The sequence below is a fragment of the Entelurus aequoreus genome, linkage group LG15, assembly GCF_033978785.1.
Source record: "Entelurus aequoreus isolate RoL-2023_Sb linkage group LG15, RoL_Eaeq_v1.1, whole genome shotgun sequence".
Lineage (NCBI taxonomy): Eukaryota > Metazoa > Chordata > Actinopteri > Syngnathiformes > Syngnathidae > Entelurus > Entelurus aequoreus.
In genome coordinates this window covers 9025139-9035138 of record NC_084745.1, presented here as the reverse complement: position 1 = coordinate 9035138, position 10000 = coordinate 9025139, and the positions used below count along the sequence as shown (strand labels likewise).

General features: G+C 42.2%; 2 protein-coding genes across 6 annotated transcripts in view; one reads left to right on the top strand and one right to left on the bottom strand.

Moving 5' to 3' along the window:
• The first annotated feature begins 774 nt into the window (after positions 1-774).
• On the top strand, positions 775-9270 carry msl2b (MSL complex subunit 2b). Of its 2 annotated transcripts, XM_062020709.1 has the most exons (4): positions 836-944; positions 3879-3981; positions 4061-5268; positions 7862-9270. In XM_062020709.1, the coding sequence occupies exons 2-4, from the start codon at positions 3927-3929 to the stop codon at positions 8159-8161; spliced, it is 1563 nt and encodes a 520-aa protein (XP_061876693.1). In that variant the 5' UTR covers positions 836-944; positions 3879-3926; the 3' UTR covers positions 8162-9270. The 2 variants fall into 2 exon arrangements, with proteins under 2 accessions (XP_061876694.1, XP_061876693.1); XM_062020710.1 differs by lacking the exon at positions 3879-3981 and having other exon boundaries at positions 775-944.
• tnfsf10 (TNF superfamily member 10) overlaps positions 8620-10000 on the bottom strand; it is a 74163-nt gene continuing 72782 nt past the window's right edge. For all 4 annotated transcript variants that reach the window (XM_062020713.1, XM_062020714.1, XM_062020717.1 and 1 more), the window contains one exon: positions 8620-10000. This exon is cut by the window's right edge and continues 389 nt beyond it. The gene's annotated coding sequence lies outside the window, so the exon portion shown is untranslated.

Below are 10000 nucleotides of genomic sequence, written 5' to 3'. Positions count from 1 at the left end.
AGGACATTATTTGGAGTGGAATCTCTCTTTCGTAAGCCGTGACCCCGCAGCGCGTAGAGGAAACCCCGCTAGACCAGACCAGGCCTGGTGCCTGCTCCTTGCTGTGTACCCGCTTTTCGGTGCAGCTCAGGCGGCCAGCGCTGTCACTCGAGTCCGAGGCTTCCGGTGGTTCGTGGTTTTCTGCACAGAACGAACCAGTGGACCTCTGAAATTCTTCCTGTCTCCACATTAGCTTCTCCCGGGCTTATTGTTTCATTTTAAACGGGCGTGTGGACGCCCTACTTGCCGAAGGGACGCTTCTGTCGGCGGCGCGGCCTCCTGGTTTGTTGTGGGCCGCCATGAATCTCAGTGAACAATAACAAGAACCGTGACGAGCCCCCACAGGAGAGAGGCCCTCCACGGAGCCTTCATTTGCAAAACACCAGCACGACGGCGACTTATGACTATGGAACTATTATGGAACCAAGCGGGTCATTTTCCCTTCAGAGAGCCCGGGCCGCCGTTGCTTTAAGGCGGCTGTGTGACGTCTATGCTCCGCTCCACACACACGATGCTCTGTCGAACCTCAGCCCGCATTGAAGCACAGGCAGGCCCGCTTGTGAACTGACTCGACACCGAGGATGGATTGAATGTAACTCAACGGAACCGAGGACGTGTTTTTTTTTTTTTTTTTGACCGGATGTCGTCTTTAAAGCCCTCGGAGTCAATTTGTTCATCTGTTGTGTTCGTGTGACACATTTGTTCGCTATTTTTGTGACATCGGGACCGAGCGGACCGGGGCTCCCCGGGCCAGGCCGCGGAGATGAACCCGGTGAACGCGACGTCGCTGTACGTGTCGGCGAGCCGCTCCGTGCTGCAGTGCGACCCCGGAGACCCCCGAGCCCTGGCCGAGCTCTGCAGGCTACTGCCCTTCTTCCGGCAGTCCTTGTCCTGCCTGGTGTGCGGTGAGTGCCCGTAAACAATACTTTATTATCCATGTTAACATTCATGTATTTTGTTCTCATTATTAACCATGTTTTACTGTTCATATTAATATGCGCTTTGGACGTTGCTTCACAACAATGTATTAAACAATACTGCCTTCACTTGCTGTCGGAAAAACGAGTGACAGTTGGCAAACGCGATACAATTTCATCACAATGACGCTACATAGCAACACGATGCGTTATTTTGCACAATTGCATGTATATTTAATGCGTTTTATTCTGAAATAAGCGTGGTTTTGTTGTGGAAACGAGACATAGCGCGTGGGTTTTGTGTTTTTCGAAGTTCCTGAACGCAGCCATAGTTACCGTGACACACCCCCTTTTTTATGCTACTTTAGTGGCACGATTTATATTAATGTGCGCTTTGGACGTTGCTTCTCAACAATGTTGTCATTGCTGTATTAAACAATGCTGCCTTCACTTGCTGTCGGAAAACCGATTGACAGTTGGCAAACGCGATACAATTTAATCACAATGACGCTATATAGCAACACGATGCATTATTCTGCACATTTGCATGTATATTTAATGCGGTTTATTGTGAAATACGCGTGGTTTTGTTGTGGAAACGAGACATAGTGTGTGGGTTTTGTGTTTTTCGGAGTTCCTGAACGCAGCCATAGTTACCGTGACACACCCCCTTTTATGCAAGCAAAATAACGCAATTTAAAAAAAGTAGGAAATATACTCTATTATCCATGTTAACATTCATGTATTTCGTTCTTATTAATAACCATGTTTTACTGTTCATATTAATATGCGCTTTGGATGTTGCGTCACAACAATGCTGCCTTCACTTGCTGTCGGAAAAACGAGTGACAGTTGGCAAACGCGATACGATTTCATCACAATGACGCTACATAGCAACACGATGTGTTATTCTGCACATTTGCATGTACATTTAATGCGGTTTATTGTGAAATAAGCGTGGTTTTGTTGTGGAAACGAGAGACAGCGCGTGGGTTTTGTGTTTTTCGGAGTTCCTGAACGCAGCCATAGCAACACGATTGATTGATTGATTGAGACTTTTATTAGTAGGTTGCACAGTGAAGTACATATTCCGTACAATTGACCACTAAATGGTAACACCCGAATAAGTTTTTCAACTTGTTTAAGTCAGGGTCCACTTAAATTGATTCATGATACAGATATATACTATCATATATACTATCATCATAATACAGTCATCACACAAGATAATCACATTTTTATGCTAATTTGCATGTATATTTCATGCGTTTTTTGTGAAATAAGCGTGGTTTTGTCATGGAAACGAGACAAAGCGTGTGGGTTTGTGTTTTTGGAGTTCCTGAACGTAGCCATAGTTACCGTGTCACACCCCCTTTTTTATGCTACTGGCACGAATTTTATTTTAACAGTCATGCAAGGAAAATAACAGTTAAAAAAAAGTAGGAAATGTGTAAAACAGAGGTGTCCAAACATTTTCCAGCGAGGGCCACATAGAGAAAAATTGAAGGATGCGAGGGCCACTTTTATACATTTTGTATATGAAAAATACTCTAACCAAAACAATGTAGGTGAACATGTAACATTTAAAAAAAACTTCTACATCTTAGCTTTGTGTTTTAGATAACAAAGTAATAAAATAATTCATGATTATTTTAATAATGATTTTATTTGTATTTATCTTAACTGTGCTCAAAAGTAAGCCTGTATTTACTAATATTGCTATTATTATACGGTCAACTGAAACGCTTTTGAGGGCTTTAGTCCACTCAAAAACATATCATGCCTCACAAGAAATTTGCAAACTTTTTCATCATGACAGGACACACGGAAATCATCAAAGACCTCATACAGTAAGACGCTCAGGTTGTTGGCCATTTTGGTTTTCAGGTCCCATTTTTTGGGGGATTTGCTCATGTTTAATTTTTCATAGTTTTTTTGTTGTAATTTGTGTACAGCTCCACTTATGGACATTGACGTTTTACTTTCAAAGGCAAAATTAAAGTATTGCTAGAAACATCATTTTATATGGGACTTTATTGTATTATATGTATAGTACATGTTCCAAAAAGAAAAAAGCATAAAACACCAGCAGAATTAGAGATATTACAAGTCAAAGTGATGAAGCTTAGTGTTACGCTCATGAATTGGTGTAACTGAACATTACCCTATAAGATGAAGGCAATTGCATTTTATTGATATTTGAAATGTATTCAATGTTTATAAATGAATATTTAAATATACTAAATGTAAAAAAGGGAATAAATATTCCAAATAAGATCATTAAATGAAATCTAGTTTGGTTACGCCATCATGAGCGCAACACAAGGTTGTAAAAGTTTCAACAACAATTCTAAATAAGATGTCAAAAGCAAACTGAAATCAAATACACACAGCTTAAAGATTGATCAATACTTATTTGAATTTAGTAATACATAAATATAATGATTTATCAAAATATAAAAGAAATATACCTGAACAGAACGCTCATGATGGTTACACCAAAAAGTAACGCTATGAATCGCATTTTTCCAAGTTTTTGGGGCATTTTTATGCTATTTCCAAGCATCTCCTTTTTATTATCGTTGATTTTAAATGGTCAAACTAATGCATATTATATATGCATGCCCTAGTAAACAAACTGAGCTGTGGGCCGCAAATGGCCCCCAGGCCGCACTTTGGACACCCCTGGTGTAAAATATGTTATGTTTTTATCATATTGTAAAATTGTATGCTGTATTTTATTTACCTTAATGCTCACCTGCAGCAGTTTTATCAATACGCGCCTCCATTGCTTGAATAATGGATGAATGTGGCTAGAGAGGGTATATATAGAGCGTGTGTGTGCAGGGTCCATCTCGCCAGTCCCAGGAGCACTTAAGTGTGCTCTTATCAATGGGCCTTCATCCTTTTTCCTGTCTGCAGCTGCAGGCCTTAGCAACCGGCCGTTGCTAAGGAAGCTGCACCGAAAGAATGAAAAGGCGCTTGTTGAATGGCGAGGGGGCGGAATGTAAAGAAACATCCAGCTGTGAGCAGATAAAGGGATGTTTGCTGATTCAATAAGATAAAGATGACTTTATTAAGACATATTTTCCTGTGTTTCCTAGGCAACCTGCTGCAGGACCCCATAGCGCCCACTGACTCGTCGTGTCAGCATTACGTGTGTCGCGCCTGCAAAGGTCAGAGGATGCAGCTGAAGCCGTCGTGCAGCTGGTGCAAAGACTACTCCCGCTTCCAGGAGAACCGCCAGCTCTCCTTGCTGGTGCGCTGCTACAGGAAGCTCTGCCTCTACATCACGCAGTCGCCGCTCGCCCCGCACATCGCCAGCGCCGCCGACGACTCGCCCGACCTGCAGGCCGTCCTCAGCGAGGGCCTCAAGTTGGCCGAGAGCGAGCACGAGGACGCCTCGGACGCCGAGAGCTCCCCTCAGACTGCCTCCGCGTTGCGGGAGGCCTGGCCCGACCAAGCCCCGCCCCCCAGTGAGGTGAAAGGTGAGGATGCGAGTCTTAATGGGCTGCACGATTGTAACGGGATGGTCGCCAAGCAGGAGGGCTTTTCGGAGGCACTCCCGGTGTGCGTCGCGGCGGAGGCGGGACTTTGTGACATCGGCACTTTCGGAGAGGACTTGAAACATGGCGGGGGTCCGCTGTTGTTGAGCGTGGAGGAGGTGCTTCGGACCTTGGAAACGGACACTGAGCCCACCCAGCAGCTAGATGACCCTCTTATACCGCTATCTAACCTCAATGGACCTTGCTGCCCTGCTGAGCCCCGCCCCTTACCCCTAGAGAGCATCCGCCACCCCCTCCAGACCTCCACCGTCGCCCCACCGCGCTGCCACCGCAAACGTTCCCGCTCTGAGAGCGACAGTGAGAAGGTGCAGCCCCTCTCCATTTCCAGCCTCCTCCAGGCGCCCTCCCCCAACAGCGCCCCCCTTTACCTCACCCTGGGCACCCCCACCAGACCGGAGCCCAGGTTCCACGCTGCCGCGCCACACCACCTGGCGCCGGTGCCTAACGGCGGCTCCCTCAAGACCGGGAAGACGGTGCTGGTGAAGCCGCTGAAAAAGACGGCCGAGCACCACGGCGGCGCCAAGAAGGCTCACGCCAAGGCCCGGCAAGGTGCCCCCAAACCCCGGTCACAGCCTCGGGTACCGCCCCACCCCCACGCTCACCCCCCCACACACCCGCCCAGCCCCTCCAAGCCGCTGTATAAGAAGCCTGTGGAGAAAAAGGGCTGCAAGTGCGGGCGAGCCACCCAGAACCCGTCAGTGCTGACCTGCAGGGGGCAGCGTTGTCCTTGCTACTCCAACCGCAAGGTAAGATCTTCAGACTGACTCCAACACAAGCAGCACTAATACAACTTCAACTCATGAATGGGGTCAATTCACACATGCATAGACATCTTAGTTACATAAAGATGGCCACACCATTTGACCTCAGTTCTTCTGGTCTGTGCCTGTCTGAACTGATCCAGTTCCACACTGTCACAGCTAGGAGGTTCATTTGTGTCTTTACCACCAAAGAGTTTTTGACACTGAGTTTAGGCTCCAGCACCCCTGAGAGGGACAAGCGGTAGAAAATGGATAGATGGATGGAATTTAAATTTTGCGAACACTTTTTTTTTTTTTTTTTTACATGAAATTATACTTTTAGTGAAAATTCAAGTGAAATAATGTTTCAAAATTCAGTGTAAAAAAAGCAAGACTCACTTCCAGTAAATGAAGACTGACCAGTCAACCCTGTTTCAGAAACAGCCAATGAGCTGTCACGTTGGAAGTCACATGACACTTAGGAATAACTCAATTATTGTAGATTGCATTTTCAAACACCATTTTTTTTTGCACAGTTTTTAAACACTTTTTTTAATGAAATTGTCAGCATCATTTGTTGCCAAAAAAATTAGTTCACAAAATTCAAACACAAATAAATTCAGTGTCAAAAAAGGTTGAATAATAAGGACACCTCTAATATATGTGACAATAGTGTTGATGTAATGTGCAGTAAATACATCATTGTTCTGGGGTAAATAACCTACTCGGTGGCCTAGTGGTTAGCGTGTCCGCCCTGAGATCGGTAGGTCGTGAGTTCAAACCCCGGCCGAGTCATACCAAATACTATAAAAATGGGAGCCATTACCTCCCTGCTTGGCACTCAGCATCAAGGGTTGGAATTGGGGGTTAAATCACCAAAAATTATTCCCGGGCACGGCCACCGCCGCTGCTCACTGCTCCCCTCACCTCCCAGGCGGTGAACAAGGGTGATGGGTCAAATGCAGAGGACAAATTTGACCACACCTAGTGTGTGTGTGACAATCATTGGTACTTTAACTTTAATATTAACTTTACTATGTCTATGGTCAGCCGTTAAAGGCATGAAAGCAATTTCTGCTGACACCAAAACTATTGGCAGCTGCTGCTACCACTGCAGAAATGCAAATACATTCTGAGATGAAACAGTCTTGTGAGCCAAATCTAAATCACTAGAGTGGTGATTGTCCAACTGATACGCTAAAGAATCACTTAATGTTCAAACTGTGTGTCATGTTAGTGGCCAAACATATTAAATATAACATTTAATGAATACTTAAGCCTACTATGTTGGTCACTCTGGTGGTACTAGGTGAAAACAAGTTTGACTGCACTAGATGTCAACTTTTCTAATATTCAAAATAATTATTTCTCTATACTGTATTTTTCGGGCTATAAGTCGCAGTTTTTTTCATAGTTTGGCCGGTGGTGCGACTTATTCTCAGGGGCGACTTATGTGTGAAATTATTAACACATTACCGTAAAATATCAAATATTATTTAGCTCATTCACGTAAGAGACTAGACGTATAAGATTTCATGGGATTTAGCAGTGTTTCCCATAAACTGCCAAGATACCTGTGGTGGTGGGGGCGTGGCCAACATGACATCAAGTAATTCGCATAATTTACTACAATATGATTTTCTCTAAAAAGGCTCAAAAAATGTATACTTACTAATTAATAATAACAGTTTTGTTTTAAACGTCCATCCATCCATCCATCCATTTTACAATATAATTACAACACTTTATGTACATATTTATATACAGATTTGAACAATAAGTTATTCACTGAAATATATTTATTAATTGTGGTTCTTACAAAAAATATATCTTATAAAATATAAAAGCTAAAATGTCTCTTAAAGCTCTGCCCCTTTAATTAGTGCATACTAAATAATTTAACTTTAGCCTACTACTACAACCATATTATTTACCAGCAACATAAAGTGAAACAGAGGCAGAGGTGTCCTGCCACAGTCAGTAACAAATAAACAGAAAACAGTAGTGGTCAAATACAAATAAGGCAACAAGAGAAGTATCCTACACTTCTCTTTTGTAAAGTAGATCTGAACAGCCTATATGGGCATCTACATCAACTATGTGACTTGCCTGAGAAGCTGGACAGGACAAAAAAAAAAAAAAATACAATTTTTATTTTAATTTTAATTTGTGGCAGACGTAATTCTTTCGTGGCGGGCTGCCACAAATAAATGAATGTGTGGGAAACACTGGATTTAGCGTTTAGGAGTGACAGATTGTTTGGTAAACGTATAGCATGTTCTATATGTTATAGTTATTTGAATGACTCTTACCATAATATGTTACGTTAACATACCAGGCACGTTCTCAGTTGGTTATTTATGCCTCATATAACGTACACTTATTCAGTCTGTTGTTCACTATTCTTTATTTATTTTAAATTGTCTATTCTTGTTGGGTTTTACCAAAAACATTTCCCCAAAAAATGCGACTTATGTTTTTTTCCTTCCTTATTATGCATTTTCGGCGGGTGCGACTTATACTCCGAAAAATACGGTAGATACAAATGTAAGCTATGTAGAATAATTATGGCATGAAATGAAAGGTGTTTCTCCCCCAGGCGTGTCAGGACTGCATCTGCCGTGGCTGCCAGAACTCCTACATGGCCAACGGTGAGAAGAAGCTGGAGGCCTTCGCCGTGCCTGAGAAGGCCTTGGAGCAGACGCGCCTCACGCTGGGCATCAACCTCACCAGTATCGCCGCCGCCGCCCTGCGCGGTCCGGCCGGCGGCTCGCCCGGCAACACCATCCTCAACGTGAGCACTGCCACAGGAGCGCCCGTCCCCGCCGCCTTCCTGTCGGGGGCGGGGCATGACAGCCGGGGGTTTGACGACTCACTGGACATGCGCTTTGACTGCTGAGGCGGTCCTGAGCGTCATCATCACCACCACGGAGTCATTTCTTGAACTTTTTCTACATGACTTCATCAGGAACATTTTATGATCTATTTTTTACAAGATGGGAAAAATTAAACAGACCAGCTTTTGACGTTAAAAGAAGTGACTCCGGCAGCTCCCTGTGACCTTTAACCCCTCATGCACACGTCAACTTGCTGCTAAAGACCAGAAGAGACTCACTAGTTTGTTGTATTAAGTACATCCGCCACACTTGACTATTTATTGGAGCAACGTTGCGGTCGTGTCTTAGCGTTAGCTTGTGTCTCCCCCCCCCCTCCAGGGGCATTTACATGTCATATAACTTTCATGTTTCCACAAAAAGGAAGAAAAATCAAACCGTTCAAAAAAGTTTGCCTGTGGGCTTTTTTTCCCCCTCAAGCTGCAGTTCTTCAAGTGGGCACAAGATGGCAGCACAGCACGTGTTGTACAACAGGATAGGGAACATTTATTGCACACATTTACAGATGACACTTATTTACATTCACATTTCATTTACAACTTGACCCATTACAATTTAACATGTTTCCTTTTAACCCCGTGTTCAAAGCCGGAAGCTGTTTTGTTTTAAAATGCTACAACGCTGCATTCATGACCGTGGGACGTTTTAATGGCGGGACCATAAAGCTACAGTTTCATGTGAGCTGTTACAAATTAATGTTTACATCATTTATAGCCAGTGTTTGATAAAAAAAAAGCTAAATATTGACATATTTGCATCGATTGATGAGGCAACTTCAGGGTCTGAGAAAAGATTTGTAGGAATTGCAAAACGTACGTTAGTAAGCAAAGTGTAACTTTATTTCAAGATGTCAACCTGCTTCATTAGCGTGGAGCAGGCATTTAGTTATTTCACGGTCCAAGGCACCTTCTAAAAATACTTTTTACAAAACAAAGTGGAATAAAAGATCAAACCAGTGAAATGTAAGCAGAAAAGGTTGCGATATTGAATCTAATTACACGAAAACAACAAAATCAATGTTATTAACGATTGACTTATTCAAGGTTCCAATTACTTCACATCAACATTTCCACTTTTAAATGTTTTGGGGGGGAAATATTGCATATTTTGTGTTTGCCACATGCTTTACATCTTTTTTGTCAAAGAAAACTTAAAAAAAAAAACAACCTTAAACTCAACAGATAGATCTGAAGTTAGTAAGACTTTAGTGTTAAAAGCCAAATAAAAATATGTATGACTTATTTTTGGAACCCCAAGAATTTTAGTGAGATTTTTTTTAAACTCATTGCTCAAAAAATGATAAAATCAATTGATGAATTATTGACCTATTTAGGGCTTTTAATTATTTGGGGAAAATAGTGTATATTTTGTGTTTTTACTGAAAAACATGTTTTTTTTTAACTTTGTATGGACAGAATGACCTTTCTGAGAAAGTAAGACTTATTTTAAACACTTATGAGTGGGCCCTTTTGGTTTAACTCGAAAAAATAATTATGAATTAAAACGAATGTTAGGAATTATTGACCTAATTAGGGGTCCAATTACTTCACATCTAATAATCCACTTTGAACATTTTTTAAGGGGTATTTTGTGTTTTTGCCATAAAAACGAAGGTTTTCTTGGATGGACAAAAAGGGCATAAAACACTTTTAAAAATGTATATCGACAAATAGGCCTGAAGTTGATCTAGAGATTTAAGTGTTGAATAAAAAAATATATATGATTAATTTTTAATATTATGACTGAGACCCTTCTGGGTTTCCTGGCACCAAACCTGAGGTAAGCCTTAAAATTAAAATAATGTATTGATTTTGAAAATGAAAAATATCAAAATGCTTTCATTA

What these genes read in the sequence shown, in the direction of transcription:
- msl2b (XM_062020710.1), top strand. Translation starts at nt 803, where the DNA reads ATGAACCCGGTGAACGCGACGTCGCTGTACGTGTCGGCGAGCCGCTCC. An exon ending in CTTGTCCTGCCTGGTGTGCG is followed by an intron (nt 945 to 4,060) that starts GTGAGTGCCCGT and finishes TGTGTTTCCTAG; the next exon opens with GCAACCTGCTGCAGGACCCC. An exon ending in CTTGCTACTCCAACCGCAAG is followed by an intron (nt 5,269 to 7,861) that starts GTAAGATCTTCA and finishes TTTCTCCCCCAG; the next exon opens with GCGTGTCAGGACTGCATCTG.